The sequence below is a fragment of the Crocodylus siamensis genome, chromosome 14 (genome assembly GCF_052110815.1).
Source record: "Crocodylus siamensis isolate JL-2025a chromosome 14, ASM5211081v1, whole genome shotgun sequence".
Classification (NCBI taxonomy): Eukaryota; Metazoa; Chordata; order Crocodylia; family Crocodylidae; genus Crocodylus; species Crocodylus siamensis.
Genome location: NC_143408.1, coordinates 19,071,040 through 19,098,145, shown reverse-complemented (window position 1 = coordinate 19,098,145; position 27,106 = coordinate 19,071,040). Strand labels below are relative to the sequence as shown.

General features: G+C 51.9%; 1 protein-coding gene across 3 annotated transcripts in view; it reads right to left on the bottom strand.

The window, feature by feature from the left end:
• The window catches only part of ST14 (ST14 transmembrane serine protease matriptase), a 36,171-nt gene extending 9,545 nt beyond the window's left edge, over positions 1-26,626 (bottom strand). The window contains exons 1-13 of one of the 3 annotated variants that reach the window (XM_090027106.1): positions 26,442-26,523; positions 22,425-22,479; positions 8,786-8,945; positions 8,013-8,140; positions 7,476-7,546; positions 6,668-6,828; positions 5,789-5,824; positions 4,967-5,204; positions 4,305-4,444; positions 3,796-3,893; positions 2,409-2,518; positions 955-1,085; positions 314-418 (exon numbers count right to left, since the gene is read on the bottom strand). In XM_090027106.1, coding sequence (XP_089883232.1) covers positions 314-418; positions 955-1,085; positions 2,409-2,518; positions 3,796-3,893; positions 4,305-4,444; positions 4,967-5,204; positions 5,789-5,824; positions 6,668-6,828; positions 7,476-7,546; positions 8,013-8,140; positions 8,786-8,942 — 1,375 coding nt within the window. In that variant the 5' untranslated portion in view covers positions 8,943-8,945; positions 22,425-22,479; positions 26,442-26,523. Of the gene's footprint in view, positions 1-313; positions 419-954; positions 1,086-2,408; positions 2,519-3,795; positions 3,894-4,304; positions 4,445-4,966; positions 5,205-5,788; positions 5,825-6,667; positions 6,829-7,475; positions 7,547-8,012; positions 8,141-8,785; positions 8,946-11,050; positions 11,105-22,424; positions 22,480-26,441 lie in introns of those variants that run through there. The other 2 variants (XM_090027104.1, XM_090027103.1) reach the window with 2 other exon arrangements.
• Between the last annotated feature and the right edge of the window lie 480 nt (positions 26,627-27,106).

Sequence of the window (27,106 nt, the reverse complement as noted above, 5' to 3'; positions counted from 1 at the left end):
AGCAAATGTTATATTAGCACCGAGGCCTGAACCAAGCCCCAACAATTTGGCAGCTTGGAAAGCTCCTGGATGGACCACCTAGGCCAGAAGCAGGCAACAAAGACCTTTGCTTCACTGGGGCTTCTCTCCCTTGTGGTTCAAGAGACACCTGTCTTGTCTAACTAACTGCCAACCCTGACCGCTATCTAAAAGCTTTCTGCATTACTTGACCCTGCAGACATGAGCAAGCCAGGGGTTCACTTCTCACTCGCCGTGTTCAGCAGGGACCTTCCCAACCCGCCACAAGCAAGCAGCAGTGGGAGGCACAACTTACTGCAGGAGCGCTCATCACTGGCATCTGAGCAGTCCATCCAGCCATCACAGCGCAGGGTTTTGTCGATGCAGCGGCCAGTCTTGCAGGTGAATCTGCCAGGACAGGCTGTGGATGAGGGAGACGGGACATGCATGAGCTTCTAAGTGACCATCCTGTCCTCTTGCCTTCACCCATTCACCATTTCTTTGCCCACACCCACTACATAGAAGATCGAGGAGGTCTGTGCTGACACAGACACATGCCCCTGTTGGCAGCCTGGGCTACATGCGAGTGGAGTGGATTTTCCAGGGAAAGTCCATGATGCCCCATGTTGTTGGGCCTAGGATTAGCTGCTCTATCCTGTGCTTTCCTTCACAGAAGCCATTTTTTCTGCATTTGTCAGAAGACACCAACAGGAGATATTACACCAAAATGAACAGGCTGGAGGTCCAAAGTCTGGACATGAATTTCCCAGAGTGCATCCATCCTCCTCATGGGATCAGGGAGCATGAGGCGTAGGGATTTGGCTGGAGAATTGGTAGGGCAGCCGCATCTGGCCAGCCATCAGCAGGATTGTGTGCACGCATTTCACCTGCAACCCCACTGCTCTGCAGCTTACTCCTTTGCCCTCCTGCAAGGTTGGCACCCTCCATTTAACTTACGGTCACTGGAATCATAGGACAGGAACTCTGCCAAGAAGCCGGTGTCAGTGTACGACTGGTCGGAGTGGAACCGGACTGTTATTCTGCTGGTATTACTTGCCACCACAAACTGAGGGCGCTCTCCGCAGTACCTGGAGGGGGACACAGCACAGGATTTATTACCTGCTGCAGAGTTACAGTGGAAGAGGCTAATGCAGAAAAATGCAAACTCTGGCCTTCTCACACAAAGTGGCCTAGAAAACCACTAGGTTTTTTACTGCTCAGATCATCTAAGCTGGCAGGGGTGGCCATGGCTCCACAAGTAGGTGCATCAGACTCAGCATAACAGAGCTGCAAAGTTTAGCACTGCATTTTAACCCCTGGTCGATGCGATCCATCCAACAACAAAGGGGAGAGCTACAAAACCCTGGGCAATGGCTTGACACTGGTACCTATGTGCCTGCCATGCTGACCAGTTGTGCCTCTCTGCTACCTTGTGCTCTCTTGATTGTGTTCACCTCTTGCCTCTTATTTAGACTGGAACCTCTTTGGGCAGGAATCATCTGCTTTTCTCTGTACAGCACCTAACACTTTGGAAGCATGGGTCCACAACTACTGCTCCCAAGAGCTGCTGCTAGTAAGAAGAGCTGGTTGCAAAATGCAGAATTAGGTTCAAAACCTGAACTCCCACATGTGTGAGAGAGTCAGATCTCATGCTAGTCAGTGCCAGAATTTTTAAAATAATAGAGCTCATTTCAGCTTAGCACCCATCATTTCAAACCAAGTAGTTAGCTCAGCTAGAGTTGCTAGGCAATGACCCCTAACGAGGGACAGCTAGCCAGATTCTCACTGCCATTGCATTAATATTGAAACCCTGCCCTTCTCCATGGGAGCTGCCAGAGGGGAACAGGCTCCATCCAGTTCAAGATCTCATCTCAGCTACACGTATTTGGCTTTACTGGATGACAGACAGTAGCTCACTGCCAAGCTGTGAGTGTTGCTCACACATACATTAGTGGCAGTTCTACCCAGCAGCTCCCCAGCAGAGTATACAGTGCACCCTGGAGTAGTACTGGCTGCTGAGGGGACTGAGGCAGCTAGCAGGTTCAGATGCTCTACACAAGCCAAGGGAACACTGCAGGGCAGATCAGGCTTGGCAAGGGCAGGGGCCAGCACCAGATGCCTCAAAGAAGGCAGCAGGACTCCACAGTAGGCTGGTGCAAAGTAATCAACCTACTTCCCCAACAACCTCTTCCTACTGTAACTCTGCAGATCCCTTCAAGTCCCTTCCTTTTGGTTCTGCACTGAGAACACCCATGCCCAAGGCCTTACATACAGGAAATTCCTTGGTCTCAGCAAAGCTGTGGAAGTGACTTCCACAGTCGCATGAAAAGACACTTCCTCAGACTAATTTTCACTCTGCCTTAGCGTCAGAATCAGGTCACAGAGCCCAGTGCTAGGCGCCCAGCACTTACTTTGTATTGCTGATTTCTACATAATCCTTGGTGCAGGTTTTAATGGGGATGCCGGGTTCCAGCACATAGAACAGGTTGAAACGCACCTTCACGTTCTTGTTACTAGGCACCTGCAAAGACAAGGAGGCAGTGGGTTTAGGAGCAGAAACTCCATTTTCCTCCTATCTCCTCTGTGACCAACTTTGACGGGAGGTGGGAGAAATTGGGAGCAGAGCACAAGTCCATAATGAAAAAGAAAAGGCAGTTATTTTGTATTATCTGCGACTCTCTGCCTTGGTAGGAGCTTCTTAACATGTCTAAGACAACCTCTGGAAATAGCAGGGATCAGATTATCTCTTTCAAGCCAGCGTGGAAAGGGGTTTAAGACGGAGCCCCACCAACAGGCTGCAAGTGTGAGCATGAGACAGAAGAATGGGCAGACAACAACGCTGGAAGGGACACAAGAGCAGACCCAGGCTACAAGTAACTCCTCCCCCTGCCCCAAGTAAGCGCTCACCTGGATTCATTAGGACACAGTAAGAGTCTAAGATACATTTACAACCAGAAAAGGCAGAGGGATCAGGCAAAGCTCAATCAAACCTGATTCCTGGCAGGGGCTAAGCCAGGGCAATAATCTACCACCTGCAGTTTACTCCAGACAGCTCCATGGGTTACCAGAATAGCTCAAGCTTAGTCCCAGTGACCAAGCAAGGTAGTGACCCAGGTGTCAACTATCACCTTGCCAGGCCAGTGGATTTCAGAAGAAACTCAGGGAAAAGCCATGGCCAGTGAGGTCTATTTGGATGTGGAATAACCTCCCCAAGGGAAGGGAAAGCAGCGGGTCCTAGTCAGAACCAGGACTGGATACAGCTGCACAGGGGACTTCCACAGAGGGGAAAGAAATGGAGAAGCTGGCCAACTGAGTTACAACAGAGCCCATCTAGCCTAGCACCCCATCTCCTACCCAACGGCAGATGCTTCAGAGGCCACAAGCCTTAAAGCTCTTAAGTGGAATAGCTCCCAAGGGAAGTTTGTTCCCCCCTTCCACCCTGTCACTTAGGGGTCCATCTGTGCCCTCAGGTACAACCATTTATCCTGTTGCTTTACACAAAGTAATGGCTGATGCTGTTGTCCACATGACCTATGGACGGAGGTGACGGTGGGAATCAGGTGTGCACCTGCACATTTTTCCTGCCCTTGATGCTTCCCCTCCAGTCCCCCTCTGAATTCTGCTAATCTCTCAGCCTCGGTGACCACCTGCACATCTTGCCACCATGAGATAATTGTGGTATGTAACATGAAACATGAGCCAGTTCAAACTGCAGATTCACTTGCCCAGACAGATGGGCCTCAATTTGCCCACAGTTTCTCAGATGCCCTGAGAGCGAAGTTCATTTGACCTTCTCACCTCAATGTCCCACGTACAGTCCAAGTTCGGGGGGTAGTGTGCTGGGTAGAAAGGAGTGGTAAAAATCCCAGTGGTTTCCTTCAATGTCCCACCACAGCCTAGAAGATGAGCAGGATGAAGAAGCTGGGTTAGGACTTGGAGCTACTTGGCCTGTCAAAAGCAGCAATGGCAAGACATGTAAAGCTGTCTTTAATGAGGTTAAGCCGATCTCTGGAGATACCAGCTCCAATTGAAGGCTTGGATTGAACCCAGGAGACCAATTAGCTGGTTCCTGCCAACATCAATCTTCATGTGTAATCCTACATAATTCCTCCCACGCACTCCTTAAGGGGCATCATTAAAGCAGATAGACACACTATGGGTAAGATGAGCTCCTCTGAGACCTGGGACGAGGGCAGCTTCCGAGGGTCTCTTAACTCGCCTGCAGTATCCTTGCCAAGCTGATGTCAACAGCACCGGCTGCCCCTCCCCTCTCCCGCCCATGACACAGGAAGGCTTCTTCTGCTCACTTTTTATCTTCGGGAGCTGGAAGAATTCGGCCTTGAAGCCGGGGCGCCTGCCTTCAGCATTGGTGACCAGCGTGACCAACATGACGTTCTTGGAGGACAGGAAGGTTAAGTTGTAAGATGGGGGGTAGCTGCCACACAGCCTGGGAGGAGGGAAGCACAGAGACTGTCAGACCGCTCAGTGCACAGCAATATGGCAGCTTCCAGCACAGACACAAACGCGCTCACTGGGTCCTAGCCTCTACTTCACAAACAGGCCCCGCTACACTCAGACTCCCAACCCTGTCCCTGCCTCTGCACAAATCCTAGGATTAAAACAACTATTTCAGCTGACTTCTGCTCCAGTGTTTCCTGAGCTAGGGAGCAGGCATTGCTGTGGGGGCCTGGGCAGAGTCAGTTCTTCCTCTTGGTTGCTGAACTGCTTTGGAAGCCACTAAACACCCTCTCTTACAGGTTCCCCTATATTTAGGGCAGCTTTCATTTCACTCAGCATCATCACTTGACTCCTAGCAATGACCCCCTGGACCAGCCCGGACAGCTGCTCTCCCTCCCTTGTGTTTCTTTTGCTCTGAGGCCTGTAGATAAGGAAGAGGAATGTGATACCCATTTCCCCACTTAAAAGAAATTATCAGAATGCAAGAACTCAGCCAGGCAGCAGCACTCACGTCACAAGGGCATGGGGCTCCACGGGGCTCAGGGAGTTGTAGACCTTGATGTAGTCATTGCCCTCACCGCAGGGCTCCACATCAAATGTCTTGAAAGTCAGGCTGATAATGGAATCGGCGTCAGCCCTCAGGGCCCACTGGCAGCGAGCGTTGTTGGGGTATGGGCTGTTGGGGAAGCCTGGTGTGGTAAAGCTGGTGATCTCGCCTTCCCTGGCATGCAGAGAAAAACTGCAGCTATCTGCACAGGACAGAAAGGATGCGGGGGGTAGGGGTGCAGAGATGGGCTGGATGTCAGAGAACACACCACAGAAGGGAAAGCAGATAGATGTTGCAAGCAGGTAGCATTGCAGTATATCATCCCCTGTTCTGCCCCCCCATAAGCCCAGATGTGCTGTACGGAGCAGAGAAATTGTGATTGCATTTGGTTTTCTGCACCTTTAAATTACCCAGACCTATCCCTGTGTGCAGAGTTCAGCCACCCTGCGGACTGTTACAGAGATGCATGGGTTGTGCTCTCCGAAAGGCCTTTCCTCTTTCTTGTTATCGCTTTCCTGGGAAAGTTGCACTACATGTGGGAAAACTTCACTAAGAAACAGACCCATCTGATCCCACAGGTGATCTTGGGGCTCCAGCAAGGATCATGCACATGTTTAGTTTGCAGCAAATCCTCCCTCCCTGCAAGAGGGAACAGCCTCCTACAGACACTTGCCCCACTGGATGGAAACTCCCATGCGCAGGGGCTTTCAATGGAAATAAGGAATCCACCCCATGCCCCACTGCAGGCAGACGCACTATAAACAAAGCTGGAAGAGCAATACTCACTATTCCGGGAAGCCTGGACGATACTGGGATCGGCAGCTATGAGAGAAACAAACATGCATTCATTAGCGATGAGGTAAGGCCCTGTGCACTGCCCGAGGGCTGCCGGCTGGCCTCATTCCACAGGGTTAGCTCCTGGAACATCCTCCCTGCAGGCTGCAACCTGGACGGCTTTCTCCCTTCCCTCAGCATGCCAGCCTGACCCGCAGAGCACCGGACTGAGGGCTCAGAAGCCTGCAGACTTCTGAATGGGAGCGAGCGAGGGGTGTAGTAAGGAGCTATCCGACAAGGAGGGAGGTCTGGGCAGCCCCCGTTGTGTTCGGACAGGATGCGCGATGCATTTGAGCAAGTGGGAAAGCAGAGCGCCATTTGGATCCACCTCCCCCATGCAGGCTGGCAGGTGCCAGCGCTCGTCCTCAGGGAGGATCTTGCTGCTCTGGAAAAGCAGCACAAAAAGCTCTGGGATTTCCCAGCTTCCCCCTGCCCCCACCCAAGGATCCCTGAGGCCTTAACCCAGCAGCTAAGTCTAAAGGCTGTGCTCCTCACAACCTCCAGTGTGCCAGGTGCTGAGAGATTCTCCTCTCTCCCACACGAAGCCTCCCAAGCCAAAGGAACAAAGTCCTGCTTCCTCCCCAGGCCTCACCCCTAAAGCCTTTTAGGGCTGCTACTCTCCCACAACACGGCTCCTACACAGACCATGTCAGCTCTCCCACGCAGCAAGGGCGGCCACCCACTGAGCAGTAGTGCTCTGCCTCTAGAAACCATCCCTCCAAGGTCCTGCAGGGCTTGCCTAATCATGGACCTTTGCCCCTTGCAAAGCAGAAGTCATCTCCGTCTTGCACATGCCCCTACACTGAAGCAGAGAAGGATGCTGGGACTCACGGAAAGCAACCACTGACTCCACTTTTAGCACCGGATTCCGTGATTTGAAGGTCAACATTTGCATCAGACTCTGCTTGTCAGCCATGGCTCTATCCAGTGCCTCTGCCTTGCATTTTGGAACCATGAACTCCGACCAGTAATAGGCAATGACACTGCCTTCACTGCAAGGAAAAAGGGGGACACATGGTATCAGCGTGCAGGCCATGGGAAGGAGAACAAACAGCAGGAGGTGGAGAACAAGGACATTGTCCTCAACTGATCAGTGGGTCCACTGATCAATCCAGCTCTGGAGAGGAGGTCTTGGATCAGCTAAGTAAGTAAGCTGAACGTGCACAGCTGGAGTTCTCATCAAGGAAGGTCTCTGCCACACTGAGCTCGCTGGAGACCTTGCTGCCTCTCTCCACACCCAGAGTCTTTAGACAAGAGCAATGTTGATGGCAAGAGAGCACTGAGCAAGTCTGTTGCTGCTCTGTGAGCCTGACAGAGTAAGCTACCATTGTGTTTCCATTCTCATGTAGCATGTGATGAAGGAGACATGTGCACCATGCTCTCTCTTCTAGACTACACAGTGTTCTCTTTCACTGCTTTTCCATGATCTAAAATAAAGGGGAGTTTCACTGGGGGTTTTCCAAGTATGGGAAAATAAAAGGCTACTGCAGCAACAGCTGTGACTTTTCCAGGTACAGCTATCGAGATAAATGTGCTCTATGACAACCCAGGAGAGTGACTATTAACTTCTCCTCCTTTCAAGGGGGACCAAACTTGTGTTCCCATGCACCCACCCATGGGCTCAGGGTACAGCACCCACCTGAACGCAGTTATTTGTGTCTCCTTGTGATAAGAACTGATATTTTTATTGCTCATGTAGATCTCCTCAACCTAAGCAATGTAATAGAAACACATTCAAATATGCAGAAAAGCAGCTTTAAAAAAAAAATGCATGAATGGACAATTCCCAAAGACCTTGAATATTAAAGGCACAGTCAGGTTAACAAGCTTCAGAGCATGGGTGCTTAAAGGTAGGCCCTTGAGTCTGTATTTAGAGCTCTAAAAAGCAGTCAGGGGCTGAAGGCAGCTGTTTGAGGCATTTGCAACGACCAGAGGTTTGGGAGGGCATCCTGTAAACACTTAAGAGACACACCCATTGCCCTTTCCACATTTCTGAGCTTGGCTAACAGCTCACCAAGCTCAGTGGGTGGTACCAGGACTTCAGCATAAGACTGAGGATCTCAGGGGAGAAAATGACAAAGGACCACAATGTAGAGGACATAACCCTAAGCGGCAGTGACAACGGAGCCTCCCCCCAGCCCTGGGGCAGCCCCAGAGGAAGGAGGCAGTGCCTTACCGTGCTCTTCACCTTCTTGGAGAGCATGGCAAACTCGGGGCTGCTGGAGTCCTCGTAGGCATCAAGGAAGTTCCAGTTCAGAATCCGGAGGTGGCCGTTGTAAACCTTCTGGATGGGCACGTTTCGATCTGGAAGATGCAATTGGAAAGAGAGAGGATGTCAGGTGGCGATTAGGCCCTGACCTGCATGCTGATGGCAGCCTGAGAGCTGGAGCTAGGGGCATGGCGTTCCCTGCTTCCTTTCCCTTCAGCTCCAGTACTGAGTTGATGTCATTCTCCTAAGCAAAATCCTTGGTTCGGGCCCAGATTTTAGAGCAAGTTTTACAAAAGGCCAACGGCAGAGCTGGGAAGAGTACCTAGGCATCTTGGTCCCCAGCCTCCTGCTCTAACCACAGACAGTCCCACCCACACCACCTGGTAACTCAGCTACAAAGCCTTCCACTACACAAGTGCTGCTACCACCCTGCCCCAGAGAGAGCTACAATGAGCTACAACCACTCTGCTCACAGAGGAATACAGATCCCGAAAGGAGCTCAAACTGCAAGCTCTCTGGGGAGAAGTCAGCTCTCACGCTGCATTGTACAACAGAGCCCTACTCTAGGCTGGAACCCCAGGTACCACTAGGTGCAAGCTGTACGCAGTTTGCTCATCAGTATAATCTAAGTACTCCCAGACTTGGAGGCATCGGGGGCCATGGGAGAACCTGTACTGTAGGGGCCTGATATAGGACATGTGGTCTTCCTCTGGTGTTAGGATGGGAAGTGTTACACTCACATTTGAAGTGCCAAACCAACAGGCCAACCAGGAGGGAGACGAGAAAGATAGCAATGAGCACAGTGGTGACCACCACCCATCGTTTTGGGCCACGCTTCTCCACTGTCTTGGGATTCATGGTGGGGAGGAACTCCACCCCTTCCTCCAGGTTGTTCATTTCCTAGAAGGGAAATTGAAACACTGAGCAGGGAAGCTCATTCCTACAGCAAGTGCATGAGAAAAGGTGGATGTGAGCAAAGCCACGAAGCTGAAATTTGGAACATACAAGTTCAAAGCTTGGCTTTGCTGCCAACTCGCACCACCTCACTCATTGCACGTTGGCGCCCACCGCCCAGGGTGCGTTTAACTGCCCTTCTCTCCTTACATCAACAGCCCCCTGTGCAATGTTAACGCAGTATCTGAAACGCACAGAAAGCAAGTGCTCCCTTACCACTAATCTTTAGAGTTAAAGTAACCCCAGGGGCTTTAAGTCATTGCAAGGACCCTTGGCTGCAAAATACAGATATCACAATTCTTGGCTAACAATCATGCACACGTACACTGAGCAGGTCCCTGAGATGAGCTCTGCCAGGGGACCAGGAACACTCAGCCCAGTAGGGAGCAGCACTGCCAGGAATACAGACCACAACCGTTCCAAGAACATTGTCTTCAACCTGGTAAAACTGGAACAGGAAGTCAACCGAGGAAAATGTACGTCACTCCTATGCATCACTCCCAGCCTGGCATACAGACACACCGAGCTATAAATAACTTTCTAGTAATCAGGCGAATCAGCCAACTTCCCCAACAGGAATTCAAGCAGCCCTGGCACAACCCGGAGAGGGCAAGTTGGTCCTATGCCAGCAAAAGGAAATGATGGGCTAAGCATGTGCCAAACTGATTCTTGAAGAGATGAAGCCGGGGAGGTTGAGCAGATCCATTTTGGGCAAGGCCTGGCTATTATATTGGTCCAAGGACGAGGGACGCAAGAACGAGGAGCCAGGACACCTGGGTCCCATCTCCACTGCACCTGGTGACTCTGGGCAGGGCAGTCACTCTCTCAGGAGCACAGGGACATTTAGATGTCAGAGGCTTAACGCAATGACAGCTGCAGCATGAGGGTAGGCTCTGTCCCTGCCCCGGCTTCCAGCGTCTGACATGAACCAGGGCCCTCCCCAGCTCCTGCTCTGGTGCCAGGAGCACGTCTTCCACCCGCCTTCACCACCGTGAATAGAGTAGCACATACAGGTAAAGATAAAGCGCTACTCGCAGAGCACAGTTCTGCCCTGGAGAAAGGACAATGGAGAAGCTGAACGACACACAACAGAAGCTGGCCTTGTCGCTCAGGGCAGTGCTGAAGGGGTTCAGAGCAGTGCGAGGCCCGCCGAGAAAAGCACCAGACGTATCCAAGCGCACTCGTGAGGCTTCAGTCTTAGACACAAAGGCAGGCAAGTGTCAGCCTCTTCTACAGATGGAGAAAGGGAGGCACCAGGAAGACGTGCCTACAGTCACAGCCAGCGAGAAGAGGGCCGGACCCACGGCTCCGAGTTCCTGCTATCAGGTGTGCCCAAGACAAAGACGCCAGGAGCCAAGCTGCAGCCTTAGCCAGGCTTCGGCCAGGCAGACTGGAGCTGGCACGCGGCAGGCGCCAAGCTCCGAGCAGACGTGCCCTCCCAGCAAGCGCAGCAGCCGAACCACGCCGCTCATTCATGCGGGGAACAAACATCGCTCCTTAGGCGCTGGGACATGGTCACAAAGGAGCTTCAGGGCCCGACTCACCAGCAGCCTGAACAGCCAGAAACCGAGGGCATGGGGGAGACGCTTGCAACTCGGCGCCGCGCACAGCAGAGCTCTAGCCACATACAGTTTCACTGTCTCACAGCCCTGCTCCCAGCTTCAGCAATGCCAGCCCGCCGCCACCCCACCCTCCACCCCCAAGCAGGCTCGTCTGGCCCTGAGGAACCAGGAACAACCTGTGCATTTTCCTCCCAGACAGATACTCAAGGAGTCCCATGCTTTCGGGGCTGCCTCTTGCACAGCAAGGTCTCCTGAAAGACAACAGGGGTCTCAATGCTAGGAGGGGGCATTCAGAGTCTCAGGGCATCTTTCAGAAGGGCCCGACTTTGGGGCCACAGTTCTACAGCTGAATTACCAGTCCCCAGCAGAGACCTGTGCACTGACAGCTGACCCGCTGCTCACCAAAAAAGGGCTGCAAGCCTGTGCTGAAAGCATGTGATTTGAGAAGAGCTGTCAGGTTGAAGGTACCAAGTAACTGGTCTTGCTTACCATCCCCTCTTGCACGTCTGCATCACCCTTTATCGCCATCGTTGTAAGCTCCTCCTGCCTGTCTGCCCTGCTTCTCGCTTCTGCAGACTCAGGCTCAGAATACAGCCATGAAACCCACTTCCCTCTCTCGCTTATCACCCACACACGAAGTTCCCACATGAGACAAAAGCACCTCCCCTTCGAAGGCCTACGCAACCTCTTCCCCCCTCCCCCAGGCCTACACAGGGGCACTCAGGCAAGGAAGGACAAATCAACTAAACGGCAAGTCAAGGCACATAATGCTGTTTAAACCCCTGTGTGGCTGCTCCCAGCTCCAGAGTGAAGGGGCTGTAGTTTAACTCTTCTCTATATATACATTAAGAGTGTCCCCTTGCAAACAAGCCCTATGCATCTGCACTTGGTAACTCTTCATAATGCTCTTGCTCCCTGCTTCACTTACCAAACAGCCACCAGTCTCTGCTTCCTGAGCTCTTGCCTCCCCATTCCCAGGATTTTCTTACTTTCCATTCTGCCTGGGCAACCTCCGGACACCCTCTCTCCTACACCGCTGCCTCGTCTGCCTTCCAGCATAAACTGCCCAGGTCAAGGAACAGGTCTTACTCCAGATCTGTTGAGAACCGGTTGTAAGCGCTTATTAAAACGGTCACTTGAAAACCATCGCCAGCCTCTAGCACCGTTAACATCCTCATCAGGTGCTGCCAGACTGGATAGCCCCAGCATCAGATGCACGCAATTAATAGAAAGCTGTAAGAGTCTGATCTAACCAATGGCACCTCCATCAGTTCTCAGAAATGGTTGCAATAGCCCTGGTCTGGGCACCCCTTTGGCTGCGAATTTTTTATCATAGTGGTACTCACCAAAACATGGAGAGGAGCAGAAGAATCACAAAAGCACTGCCATCCAGCACTGCTATACCCAGACACTGCGTCAATACTATGACAAAAAGAAACCTGAAGACAGACCTAACTATCACCAAAGGAGCTAGTTTAATGGGCAAATGAATAAGGCTGGACAAAAACCCCCATAAAACAAAACTTCTTGCCTGTTCCAAAAAAACCCCACATCACTCTTTATTGTCCATATCTGGCTATAATCAAGAAAAATGCAGCAAAGAAAAATGTCATCCTTACAGGGCTGATGCACAACCAAAAGGGATGGCAAAAGTGTTGTTTTGTTACCTACTGTTTTTTCTAAAGCCCCCACTGCTACAGCTGTATTATAGGCAGTCTGAGTTCTCATCTAAATGAAACAAATTATCCAGCCTGCAGAGAAGAGCTGGGAAACACAGGCCCAGAACACAACTCACTCAAAAGTTATTTAAAAAAAAAAAACAAGCAAAAAACTCATGATTGTAAAACCAGTTTCAAGAGTGCTTGGGGACTGACTCATAATCTTTAAGTGCTTTGGGAAGGCAACACTATTCTCTCAGGATTCCCAAAAATCTCCCAAGAAACCCTCTTCCCATGAGCCTGCCAGCCCAGCTCTGGTAACCTAGAGGTGGGAGAGAATCAGAGTCAGCTGGGAGCTTTGAACTCCCCACCAAAACTAGCTCTAGTACAGCACAGGATGCTGCCCACAAAAGCCTTTTTTAAATGGCACATCTCAGATTACCGCAAGGAAAATGCATTTGACCCACTGCTAACATTGTCAAGAGCCCCGTGGGAGAAATTATACTCCTCTTGTGCCTCTCAAACTTTCCTAGTGCTCCTGGTTACAGCAAAGAACATGCTTGTGGGGCTCATGGATGGGCAGGGGAGTTTACACATTTGCTTTGAAAACACGAGATCTGGGCACAACCTGCTGTCTCGCAGCCATTTAAATGTCTACTTGCCTGCTGGGTTAACTCTGCTGAACAAGGCTGAATTCCCCCTAGGAGAGCCCTGCTCTCCCTGCAGGGCAGGTATCACAGTAAAGAGCCCCAGTGGCACCGTTGTGTAAGGCAGAGGACCCAGGCTCCATGGGCACTCCCAGCCTCTCCTCGCCTTGGGACACTGAGCCCTGGGGAAAACCAGCAGCAATACCAGAGGTCTGCCAATCTTCCTCCCCTGGAAGGATCACCAGCAAGTTATTTCAGTAATTACTTCAAAGCCTCCAGCACAGACCAAGACCCCACAACGATCTCAGCTGTAGTAATGCATTAGAGTATAATCCAGACAACGACCCTGGAGAAAAAATAATTAGATACAGAGCTTGTACCTTAAAGGATACAAGGAAGCAAAAAGAAAAAAAAAAGGCTCATCAGTAACAGCAGAGCAAATAAATTATCACAGTTCCACTACAAGGAAAACAGAAACTAGAATTGAAGGGTCAAACAGAGGAAGTGGCACAATTCTGCAAATAAATGTGCATTTCGAATACAAAGGAAATCAAGACAGCGTTCTCAATGACGCAAGGGAACTACCTTGAAAAGGTCAACAATTTGAAGAAAGATGAAGAGGATGCAAAGCTCGCTGCTGCTGCTGCTGGCCCCTGCCCCAAAGACCTTACGATCTAAATGTATTACTCCGGACTAGATCTGCCCTGCATTTCTGCTGAGCGTGGGGCTGCTGCTGAGGAAATATGGCCCAGCGAGCTGCTCCCCCTGCCCACACAGCCAAGCCCAAGCCATGGGGCACGTGGTCAGCACTGCTCCATGCCACATTTGCTGCTTATGTGAGAAGCAGGGGCGAGTGAACAGGGATTATTTCCTCAGCACCAGTCCTGGGATTGTCAAGGAAGCAGCACTGACCTGGCCAAAGGAGCAGCCTTGGGAGTGAGGTCCAATAACCCTGAGTGGGTTATTGCTGTACACTTCTCCGCCTATCCAGCTGCAAGCCAGCTGTTGCATAACCCATGGCTGGTTTCCCCTGTTCTACCTCAGTGAATGTCCTGGCAACTCAGCTTCAAGCTGCACGACAGAAACCTGCTGCTGGCTGTGTCACAGCTGGTGCGTTTGCTCATCGGTGAGGAGTCACAGTCAGTCAGTGGGTTACCCGAGACAGAGACAGACCCTGCTCGCTTGTCATGCTGCCCCCGACACGCGGGGCCACTGGGAACTTGGGCACCAATGCCACTGATTCCTCTGTAGATGCCAGTGATTAAACAGGAAGGAAAAGGCCACGTGCAAATAGCAGCATGACAGAGGAAAAACGAGACTAGAAAACCCACAAACCAAACAATTTGTCGTTACAGTAAAGCTCCTCTCCCCTCATCCTGTTTTGAGTCCTTGATCTTACTTGCTAGTGGGTCCGGACCCCACAGATCTGATCTCAAACTAGGACCTGCATAACGTAAGGTTTAGAATATATGGCACACGGCATCCCTAGCAAGCTAGAGGATTTTGAGGGCAGAAGCCTCACTAATTCATGCCAGGTGCTGGCAGAGGTAGGCTTCAATCAAAGCCTGGCAGTCAAACCCACCCTCCTCATCACAGCTCTGGCAGAGACTGGATCAGATCACAGAGCCTACTCTCAGGTTTGCATTCAGAGATCCTTGGAGGGCCATCTCCCAAGGGTGTGCTGTCATTCACAGGGACGTGCTCCCTCTGAAGTAGCCTCTTCAGCGCACTGGCCCCCAAAGCAGAACTAGGCAGAATTCAGCAGCTCCTAATGGTACAGGACATTGCTGAGCATAAGAGTCCCAGGATGACAAAAATTAGAGACCTAGATCTCATCCCCACACTTACACAATCATGCAAAATGACATACACGGTAGGGAACAATCTTCCCTTTGCCACTACAACCATCACTGCAGCTGAGACACTCCCCAAGGAGGTCATATAAGCATTACAAACATTACAGATGATTTCAGACTGTCTCCTGTACCTGCTTTTTACCCAGATTCTCCAGGATTGTGTGTCCACACACAAGGGTTACAAATCCCCCATCAGGGAAACTGTTCCAATACAATTCTCTACTCAGAAGCTGCCCTTGATGTGCTGCCTGGATTTGACTCATTTGCTTCCAGTTTCTCCTTGTCCCCCCCACATCATCCTAGAGACTTCCTCTGGGTCCCAGCAGCAGCAGGCTTCACACTGGTGCATTAACCCATCCAGTTAGGCTGCAGCAGTCTGTGACAGGGTGGGAGCAAACAAAGCAAATTATTTAAGGGGCAGCAGTCATCTGATGGAGAAATCAGATAATGGATCTCAGACCAGGTGACACTGCATGTCCCGACTAGAGGGAGCCATCACTTGGCTCAGCAAGGAACCGTGCTGCATTTCCCAGACACTGATCCTCGGGCACAGGACACAAATGCACCCTCTCAGCCTCACTCCTCAAGTCCCGTTTTACTCTCCTGAAGCCCTTGCCCTGTACTGCTTTCATTCAGGAGTCTCAATCTTTACAAAAACAGCCTAAGGGGATTAGGAGCAAGGCATCTGGCTCCACTGGGCTGCTTAGAAAATCCCACCCTTATTGCTCTCTGGCAGCGGGGATTATTCTGATTTCACAAATGGGGAAACCAAAGGAAAGAGAGCAAGTGATTGTGCAATCCCCATGCTTCTGCAATCCTTATGACCGAGGGAGACAACGGCCAAGTCCTGCAGGGCACTAGCCAGGGACTCAGGAGACAGATGTTCAATCCCCTGCTCCATCACAGTGGCCATGGCCTCAAGCAGGTCAACCTCTGGGGCTCTCCGCCATCAGGACCAGCAGGCCAAAGCGCTGCCCTGCTTCATAGTGGCAGTATGAGGACATATACATTAATGATGGAGGTGCCCAGCTGTACATAAAACAGACAGAGCACAGTGATCCTAAAGCCCTCCTGAGTGATCGGCAGCCTCATGAAGGCAGCCTGCGTGGAAGGGGCTCTGGATTTGGTTCATCCATTACAAGAGCACCCATCCACGCAGCCAGTTGTGGTGCAACACATGCACCTTCTGTGTCTTTCATCCATCCCTAGTGATAATCTTTATGGCAAGTGAGCATTACGTAGTAGTACTGGAGAGGGGGACACTGCAGGCTGCATGGGCTGGAACAGAGGGGACCGAGAGCCCGGACCCTGGGTGCCAGTCCCAGCTCTGGCAGGGGACGGGGGCTTTGTGGTACTGAGCAGGGAAGCCAGAAGCTGGGCTATAATTTCTCTGCCTGGCCCAGTGGACATCACTCAAGCAGGCAGCATGCTAGGGAGGAGCACAGCTTTCCTGCTTCCGTGTACTGATTAAGACAGCTGAGACCAGAGCAAGGCTGCACACCCCAAGCACCAGCAGCACCCCAGCTCCTGCTGCCCGGCGCTAAGGGGTGAAACAGCCATGGGGCAGTTGCTTCTCCCCTGGCGTTGGCTGCTCACTTCCCTGCAGTGTTTGGCATGGAGGGTAGCTCTCAGAGTGAAGAGCCTCCCCACACCAGGAGCTAGCAGATTGATGTGATTCTTGTCTAAAAATACAATCTGGTCGAACTGGATGGTGCAGCAGTGACTAATGCTGCCAGCCATGAACCCAGGAGCACGTGGGGCATGTGGGAGAGGCAGGCACGGCAGGTCCTTGCCCTGGGAGGCATGCACTGAGAAGTGGAGGTATCAGACTGCAGAGGGGAATGGATGGGGTTCCCCCTTCCTGCTGACAGCTGGTGCTGCGTGCGGAGCATGGCGCGGCATCACTATGGTGACTCAGATGTGCAGAGGATCACGGGCACTTGCTTCACCAGCCGGCAGGAGCATTGTGGGCAGGGCAACACAGCAGAGCTCTGCCCACAGGCACCATCCTCTCCTCCCCAAAAGGTTGGGTGACTACAAGCCCAGGTAGCCCCTGCTCGACCAGTACATCTACCCTCACCAGGGGGGACAGGAATTAATTGCCTGGCACACATGTGTGCACCTCTGTCCTCTCTTGCACAGGATTAGAAAGGCTCAGCTACATGGCATGGGCCCTATATTGCTAGCAGAGAATGGCAAGAGTCCTTCAGTGCAAGTGATACGGGGCTGTGCTTTTGGAGTCGGGGAATCAGAGGCTGCCCTACCCCTGCTGTTCTCATACTACTCCGAGTGGCCAAATGGCAACATCCAGAGCTGGAAACCAAACACAATGAGCAACCCAGGCAAGAGGTGTGTGCAAAGCTGTGCAGGTCTGAGGCTGTCAATGGGCCTTCCTGCACACCTGACCCACCCCCAGCTTGAGCGACAGGAACAGAGTGAGTTTTTGCTCTCCGTCCCTTCCTCTGCTGCTTTTCATGAAAAAGCACAAAAACTCTTTAGCGTTACAATACTGGCAAGCTGATGCCCTACCCCCAGCCAGGATTCAAACCTGCAGCCCTACACAGGAAGATCCTATCTCCAGGTCCTTTACCAGCACAGCACTTTGGTACCATCCCAGTCAGGCAGACAGCAGGGAACAGAAGCAGAGGGTGGGAGGGAGGGATGAGAGACTGAGTCCCAGCAAGGTAGGAAAGCCCCAACTCAGCCACAGGCAGACTCAAGTGGCAGGGCTAGAGCAGCAGTCATCCTCTAGCACATTCGTCCTGCAGACACTGGAAAAACCATCCCATTGGTGAGGAAGGCTTGGGCCAATGCTTATTGCTTGGCCTCTCCCATCACCCAGTGCCCCCACAGCAACCCTCACCCAAACCACTGGGCGCTCCATGATAAAAGCCATGGTCTGGCATTATGCTGCTGCTGGCGCTATGTTACTCCACCCAAGGTCTGCACCCACCCCCAGGACACCCATTCCTGAACCCCAGAAAGGGCTCAGCCCCCCTCCTCAATCCATCCGTGGTGGGAATCTGAAGTACCCTGGAGAAGGGTTATCTTGCACCTCTCCAGACCTGGTCGTGTGGGAGCAGCACCTCAGATCAGCCTGCAGGTTCAGGCTTGTTTGGCTGCTGCACCACAGAAGCTGCAGGGCAGGAGGCGATCAGGAAGACCGAGCCAGGAAGTGAACGAACGGTGGGGCTGGGAAGTCGGTTCAGCTCGGGGACAGCGTCAGGCATTCAAACTCACATTGCGGCGCCTCTCATTACTCATGCAGATGGGCGCTGTGGTCTGCGCCTGTACAACACTGGCACCAGGGGGGTCTTGTGCCATGACTGAGGCTCCAGGGTGCTACAACACCACAAGACACTTCCCAGCAGTCTCACCTGGAGATCTCGGTCTATCTAGCACCAGGTGCCCGAGGGAGGACAGCACCGGGGGGGGGGGGAGGGAAGGGAAGGGGGTTGCCGCCACAGCAGCTCTTAACTCCTTTTTCTGAACTGATGCTGAACACAATTTGATCCTTGGTTTCCCTGCTATCAGGCCATATACAACTGCACCCCATTAGCAACAATGTTTTTTTTCCTCCAGTGCTAGCCAAGCTGTGGCACCTAACAGAGGCTTTGTCACCTCTGTCACAGCACTGCCACTGGCTAAGCCAGTGCTTCTCAACTTTATTAGACTCAAGGCACCGGTTGGAAAATGCCAGCTCTTTTCATTCATTTTTTGACCACAGAAAAATAGCAGCACGGATTCCTATTTGAAATCCCTGGGTTAATTTTGTGAATCATGCTTGCGTGCCTAACAGTGTTGACTGTGTGGTGACAACACTGCTCTTGAAAGGATCTCAAAGCAGCTCAAGGTGCCGTGGCGCTCTGGTTGAGGATCACTGGACTAAGCAGCGCGGGAGCTGGAGGAAATGCACACCAGGTATGGAGCCAGCATGGTCCGAGCCAGCCTAGCAATCCCCAGCGTTCAAGGATCCATCCCCATCAAGGCCTGGGTGTTGCTAGCATCTCTTCCCTCCATTCCTCATCTGAATACACTTGCAAGAACCCGAGATGCAACTTACCCAAGTAGCAAAATCAAACACTGCAGCGGGAAGGAAGAGTTGGGACTGGCACCTAGCAAATGTGGGTAGGCCAAGGAGAGAACGGGGGAGCTCCCATCTGGTTGAGTGAGGTCACTGGACTGACGCTGGCTTTTGAATCTGACTAAAGACTTCCACTGCCAGCCTGTGCATCCAGAAGCCTGAAGCCCAGCCACACCTCGGGTTTCATAAGCAGCTGTAAAATGTCACATGCGCAGTCAGGATGCGAGCGCCAGAACGGGGAGGAACAACAACGGCATCACCTCGGTCAACCCTTCGCTTCTCAGAGCCTGGATGAGCCGGTTCTGTGAGCACACAGATTGAGCTTTTAGCTGCCACACACGCAAGAGACTGACTGAAGCTCAAAGAGATGACATCCAGCTCTGTACCTGAGATCTGAGCCTGCCAGCAACTTGAGCAGGAGCAATGGCAAATGCCCCTTGATTTTATGAGAGCAGAGATAAGACCACAGGCCTTGCCTTGTCAAATCAAAACAGGAACAGGTTTTAAAGCGGCCTTTCCATAGAAATACATCCAAGATTTTCAGAGTTTCGCCCAGTGACGTTACACGCTGCTTTTGGATTAATAACTCGGTGAGGGCCGTGTTTCAGAATAAACATTAATTTAATTTCAATGGCAACTGTGCCGCCCAATCCCGTCCGTGAGCTGCTCTGGAAGAGATCTCACCCGAAATACTTCCCTGTAACATCCATATGCCAGGAGGGAATCAGGATGTCGTATCCGAGCATTAGAAAGTAGCTACTAACTAAATCTAAACTGAATTATCGCTTTTCATTGTCTCAGCACTGAAACACCCAACGATACCGCATTACAGCTTTAAAGATCAGGCTGACATTTTCATAAAAATCACAGAAAAGTTGGGCTGGAAGGGACTTCTTTGGGTCACCCAACTCCTGCCTGAGGCAGGATCATCGCTATCTAATCCATTTTACATATAATCCACTAGTAAAACTAGAGTCAACCCTGACACATGGCCACAAGGCATAGCACCCTAAGCTGCCAGAGGTAAAACGGGGACAACAGTGGCCAAGATCCTGCTGCTGTGAGGACTGTTAAAATATACTCAAGAGATACAAGGAAGAAGGGGATGACGCCCGCTACACAGGAAGACAAAAACCCCCACAGTCCTTACCAATCTGACAATGGAGGAAAATTCATTCCGGACTCCAAATACAGTGATCAACCTGCACTGAGTGGAGGGGAAGACCCTCTAACCAGCAGCCTCCAGGTTTTAGTCCCAGCAGGAGCACTGGCATGTCCCAATCTAAATGCCCAGCTTTGGCTGCAGCCAATACCAAATGCTTCTGAGGAAGGCAAACTCCCCTGCCCTCCCCCCACAAAAAACCCCCCAAACTCTTGATGCATGCAGCAAGAGAAAAACAAATCCTTCCTGGCCCCATGTGGCAACCAACAAAGCAAGGGAAATACCCATAGCAGAGCACAGGCCCAGTTACTCCTAGATCATCCCTGACCAATGTTCACGCAACCTCGGCTTGAAGACCCCAAGTGATGGAGATTCCACAACTTCCCCAGCCAGTTTTTTCCACTGTTTCCTGATATCTGATCTCAACCTCCTTCACTGCAACTTCAAGTGATTTGTCTGTACCCTGTTCTCTGCAACAAGAGAAAAAGGCTGTTCTCCTCCTTTATGGCAGTCCTTCAGATGCCTGAAGACTGCTATCATGTCCCCTCTTCTGCACATTTTCCACCAGTTGAACATGCCTATTTCCCTCAGCCTCTCCTCATATGACTTCCCTGCCAGACCCTTTATCCTTTTTGCTGCCCACCTCTGGACTCTCTTACTTTTCCATGTCTTTTTAAGAATGTGGAGCCCAAAACTTCACACATTACTCTAGATGACGCCTCCTCAGTGCCAAGGAAAGAGGCACTGTCATTTCCCATGTCTTGCCCCCAATGCTTCTGTTGATGCACCCCAAAACTGCTTTTGGCTTTTATGCAGCTACATCACACTGTAGGCTCATACTGAGTGTGTGATCCGCCAAGACTCCTGGATCCTTTTCTGTAGGGCTGCCATCCAGCCAGGTATAACCCATTTTGTATTTTGAACCTCATCTTTTCCAAGCTTTCCAGTCTGCCAAGATCTTTCTGAATTGCACCCCTGTCCTCCAGTGTGTTCACAATCCTTCCCAGTTTCATGTCGTTTGCAAATCTGCTCAAGAAACTTTCTATGCCAACACCCAAATCAGACCCCAGGACAGACCCCAGTAGGACACCAATTAAAATCTATCATTCTGACATAAATCTATTTATAATTACACTTTGCTTGAGACTATTGAGCCACTTTACAGTAGTTTTGTCTAGCCCATATTTTCCAATTCGTTTGAAACAGTCATGTCAAAAGCACTGCTGAAGTCCAGATACACTCTATCTACTGCAGTCTCTCCATCCACCCAACTAGTTATCTTGGCAAAGAAGGACTTTAAGTTTGTTTAGCCCAATTTGTTCTTGTTCCATGCTGGCTCCTTGTGATCAGCCTTTTCTCTTCCAACTGCTTGCAAACGGACTTAACTTCCTAGGTATCGAGGTGAGGCTAAGTAGTCTACAGCTCCCTGGTCTTCCTTTTTGTCTTTTTTAAAGAGGAACACTACGCTGGCCCTTTTCCAATCCTCTGGGCACCTCACCTGTCTCCCCCAACTTCACAAGTATTATGGCCAAGTCTCAGTTATGTAATGTATAACAAAGGACACACAAACTATCTAATGCATTTTAAGCAAAATTCCATAAACAATTCAACTTAAAAGTCAAGCTTCCCAAAATCATGATATTTATGTTTAGTCTCTTCAGTGTGGGGGACCACCTTTCCAAGCTCTGCTCAGAAACCAAGAGGCCTAGGAGCTTAGTCTGTATTTTTATATGCCCTGAATCCTTTACCATCGCATGACTGCAGGACTCGAGAAAAATCTTGAGTTGGCAGCACTTCACAGAGGGCCTACATCTTATTCCACTTTAACACACCCAAGTGATACTTATAAAGCCATGTCATTTTTGGCACTTAATGCACAGCTTGAACTAAATGGAGCTACACTTCTATGCTCAACAGAATCACCCAGGCAGGCATACAACTCTGAATACTTCTGGACATTTCTGTCACACAGGAACCACAACTAGTGGGCATCTGACCTGGTGTTTCAGAGCATGCCACTGCAAGCAGAAGAAGCAGGTTCAAATCCATCTGTGGGAGGGGACTTGGAACATGGGTCTCTCCACCCCAGGGCAAGTGCCCTAACCACTACACTTGTGGGCCAAGAAGCAGAGGAGTCTGAGCCCTTGTCTTCCTCCTCTGTTTTACTTCAGTCAAATGTGTGTACAGAGAGACCCTGCTCCCCATGGGTGGGGACAAAATCCAAGATGCCTGTAAGTGGCAACAACTGCCATTATGTGGCTCTGCAAGTACCACTACGTGCACAACGATGAAACGAGATTTAGCCCATGAAATGCAGAAAAGGATCCACTAATCCAAAAGCCTGTGGTATATGGACCCCTGGGGGTCTGCAGACTGTCTAAGGGGTCCACAAAAGATGACTATGATCAATCAAAAGTATGCAAGTATCCACACTTACAATTCAAAGGGAACCTCACCTCCGCTCAAAATTTCCAAAGGGGTCCACAGCCTCATTCAGAATGTTTTAGGGGTCTGCAAATGAAAAAAGGATGAAAATCACTGGTGTGGGGAATTCAAAAATTTAAGAAAAGACAAGGGATGGGGCTGGTGGTTCTAGAGCATAAGGCGCATAGAAAGGTATGGAGCCAGCAGGGCACCAGAGCTGCTCAACCTAATTAACTTGATAACAGTATTGTGCCCGGATCCTGCATAAACACTGCCCAAACTACTATCAGAGGCTGCTGCAAGGGGTTATCATTTTCATTTACATTGGACTAAGATAAACTTTTTATAAGCTTTCGATAAGAGCAACTGCATTTGGAGACGCAATGTCTAAGGATAAACATCCCTGGTGTGTGGCTGCACTGCTCAGGGCCAGCATGAAGTAACTCTGCCAGCACCTAGTCTACTAGCAGTACTTTATTTCTTATCTAGTTCCTTATTAGAGGACAATTCTGTTATAAAATGAAGGAGTTTAACCAAAGGAATTCCAGGAAATGAGAGACGAGAGGGTCCTTGCTGGCATGATAAGGAAGAGCTACAAGACTCAGTACAAGCCTGGCATCTGAACACACTGTACCAACTTAGACGCCTGGGTTCAACTCCTCCCAGAGCCAAGTCTTCCTGCTACCATTTTCACTCAAGACATGAAACCGATCCCATCCCATTTACTACGGAGGATTTTCCTGGAGGAAGCTGTGAAGACAGGACCCTGACTGTTCTGCATGGACAGCATGGGTACAACCCAGCATCCCAGACCAATGCTCCTATCCATCCAACTGGCCTTCTGTTTTCACACTGGCTGCTTCCTCTCTGCCCCACAACTGAATGCAATGGAAACATGGTTGGACTTTTCCAGAAGAAACTTTACAGTTCTTGGCAATGAAAATTACTTTTTGACCCTGACGATCCCTCTCATATCAGTGACGTTCCTTTTATTTCTGCATCTCCACGTGCACAAAAGAGCACCAGGCCTGGAGATAAACATGAACTCATTGAAAACATGTCTTGTAGAAAACACTACAAACCCTAAAAGGGCAAATGCTCCTCTGTGCTCCAATACAGCCACACAACTGATCTGGCTCCACAATCCCAATGGCCTATAACCTGCCAAACTATTCATACTTATAGTTTCAAGATGCCTGAGCAAATTAGTGCGTCTTGGGAAGGGAGATCTACTCACAGCATCTGAACACTTGGAGCTGGCAAAATCCTGACTGCCATCCCACAAAGCTTTCTGCCGACAGTGGCTGCTTCTGCAGGGTTTGCAGCGAAAGGGATCATGACGTGCAGTTGTAAGAATGAAAAGTTCCTTTGTGCCTCTGCATGTTGAGCTGTCCCCATGCATTGCTCACACAGGGCGTTTTCACAGTCATGTTTGTCAAGCTTGTCATTTCAGGCAGGAGTCGGGTGGAAAGGAGTCTTGTTAACTAAAACTAGTCTTACTCCCTGGAAAACACAGGGCTTGCCCCTTTGTTAGGCCCTATTCCTTGCTTTGTGAAAAGCCAGTGATCCTGCCTTTTGGCAGAGCCTTTCTTGGATTGCCACCAGGCACTACCTTCAGCAAACACCAAAGTCTCGTTAAAATGATTGCTGTTCTCTATTCCCCAGCCTAAACCCCAGCGCTGCAGTTCAAGAGAGAAGGAAGGTGTGTGGGTATGTGTATGCATGAGGGCAGACACACCACACACACAGATGGGTGTGGATCTGGACGAGCCCTCCCATATACTGCTACTTCTAGGTGAAGCCATCCTGCTTTGTCACCAGCTGATGCCTTGACTCTCGTATTCTAGCTACCTGCACTTGGCTCTGGCGTCCATATTATGGTCCAAGGTTTCAGCAAAGAGGCTGCACTGTGCACAGAAACAATGCATTTCCTGGATCTGTGCTAATATGTGGTCATATTGGTGAACTTCAGAAAAGGGAAGAGAGAGGACCCGGGCAACTATAGGCCCGTCCGTCTTACCTCAATCCTAGGGAAACTCTTTGAGAAGATCCTCAAGGAGCACATCTGTGATGAAGCCGTGCTGGTTGCCCTTGAGCATCATCCCTGAAGCCGGCCCATTAGGGGCAGGTCATGTCAGACCAACCTGATTGCCTTTTATGATGCAGGTGTCACCATGGACGTAGTCCTTCTAGACTTCAGCAAGGCCTTTGACACCATCTCCCACCCCATCCTCATTAAAAAACTAGGCGACTGTGGCATTGATTCTACACAGCCAGATGGATTGCAGATTGGCTGCAGGGTCGCACTCAGAGGGTGGTGGTGGATGGGTCATATTCAACCTGGGGGGAAGTGGGCAGCGGAGTCCCCCAGGGCTCGGTCCTGGGGCCTGCGCTGTTCAATTTCTTCATCAGCAATTTGGACGACGGGGTGAAATGCAACCTGTTTAAATTCGCTGATGATACCAAAATTTGGGGTGGGGTGAGCATGCTAGTAGGGAGGGAAAGATTGCAGCAAAATCTGGAAAGGTTACACGAGTGGGCTGACATAAGCAGGATGCGTTTCAATACTGACAAGTGCAGGGTGCTGCACTTAGGCGGTAGAAACCAGCAGCACACTTATAGAATAGGAAACTCCCTTCTTGAGAGCACGGAGCCAGAAAGGGATCTTGGAGTCATTACTGACTCCAGGATGAACACGGGCTGACAATGCGAGGTCACGGTTGGCAGAGCTAACCGCAGCTTGTTGTGCATCCGCAGGTGCATCTCAAGTAGAGCCAGGGAGGTGATCCTCCCCCTCTATGCGACACCGGTCAGGCCGCAGCTGGAGCACTGCATCCAGTTCTGTGCGCCCCACTTCAGGAGGGATGTGGACAACATGGAGAGGGTCCAGCGGAGGGCCACCGGCATGATCCGGGGACAACAGGGCAGACCTTACATCGAAAGACTACGGGACCTGAACCTGTTCAGCCTTCACAAGAGAAGGCCGAGGGGGGACCTGGTGACTGTCTATAAACTCACTAGGGGGGACCAGAAGGGTTTGGGGGAGACACTGTTTCCCCTAGTGCCCCCCTGGCATGACAAAGAACAATGGACACAAATTATTGGAGAGTAGGTTTAGATTAGACATCCGCAAGAACTACTTCACAGCTAGGGCGGCTAGGAGCTGGAACCAACTTCCAAGGGAAGTGGTGCTGGCTCCTACCCTGGGGGTCTTTAAGAAGAGCCTTGATGCCAACCTGGCTGGACTCATTTGAGTCCAGTCTTTTCTCCTGCCCAGGCGGGGGGTCGGACTTGAAGATCTACAAGGTCCCTTCGACCCGACCTCTATGCTTCTATGATCTGATCTAAGAGAACCGGTGCAGCCACTTTGATGCAATTCACAACAGTTCACATTCATTCCCCAAGTGACAGTTGAACAATTTCTCTTTGCAGAGCAAAGGTCTCAAATACTTGCGCTCAGATCTGTTCCAAGTACCCGTTTTACAATCACTTGGCTGTATCCTTCCTCCTTGGAGCAGACCGTAAGCCCCGCCGGCTGAACTGGCCCTGGACACTTCCCCCCCGTCACAACCGCAGGGGAAAGGCCTCGGCGCCAGCACTGCTGCCTCCACCTGGGACTTGCTGCAGAAGAAAGGCGCTCCGTGCGTTTAGAGTGTGCGGAAAGAGCGGCAACACCCGCGATCAGACACCGAAACCCGAAGCAGTTTACCAAGGGAAGGGCTAAAACCACAGCACCGCGGAAACCTGCCTTGCCTTCCTGCCCCGCTCCACATGCCTGACCCCGGGGCAGGAACCTGGGAGTGCCTCAAATGGCCGCGGGCCCCTGTTTGCACACCCCCTCTGTGGTACGCGGGCGCCACTGCCCGCGCCAGGCCGCCGCCCGCCACGCACAAGCGGGGCCCGAGGCCTCCCCCGCCAGGGAGCGCCGGGCCTGCTCCTGGGCGCACCCCCCGCCGCCAAGGCCCGGCCCGCGCGCGCCGAGCGCCACGGCTGGACGGGGCGGGCCGGGCCGGGGCCCAGCGCCGCCGTCGGGGACGTGCGGCACCCACCTGGGCGGCGCAGCTGTACTTGAGGGCGGTGGGGCTGTCCGGCAGCGACCAGCCCGGGGGCGGCGGGCGGCGGGCCATGGCCGCGGGCTCCGCAGCTCGGCTCGGCTCGGCGCGGGCCCGGCCCAGGGCTGAAACCCGCCGGCTCGCCCCGCCCCGCCCGCAGGTAGTTTCAAGGTGTGACCGCCCCTGCGCGGTCCCACGGGCCCGCCCCGCCCCGCCCCGCCCCGCCTCAGGCCCGCGCGGGCGGCGAGGACGCGGGAGGCGCCGGGCCCGTCTCCACCCGGGCAGGTTCCCTCCCGACCGCCGTGGCCTGGCCCTTGGGGCTGAGGTGCCTGCTGTCCCCCGCCCGGCCTGGCCTTCAGACGCGGCTTCGCGGGAAGGCGGCAGGACCCCGGGAGCTCACCTCGAGTCCGACCGCTGCTTTACGCAGCACGGGCCCCAGCGGCGTTATTTGTCTAGCCGGGTCCGGCGGAGAGTCCGCGACCCCTCTGGGCACTTTTCCCCGAGGAAAGGCGCCGCCCCCGCTTGCCGCCCTCCCCCTCCGCTGCCACCGCCTGTGTCCGCAGCGTGTGCCGGTGGAGGCCCGCTCCCCGCGCCGCTGCCAGCACCGCCGCCCGCGGGAGCTCCTCTGCCCCCCGCCTCCGGGGCCACGGTCGCTCACGTCT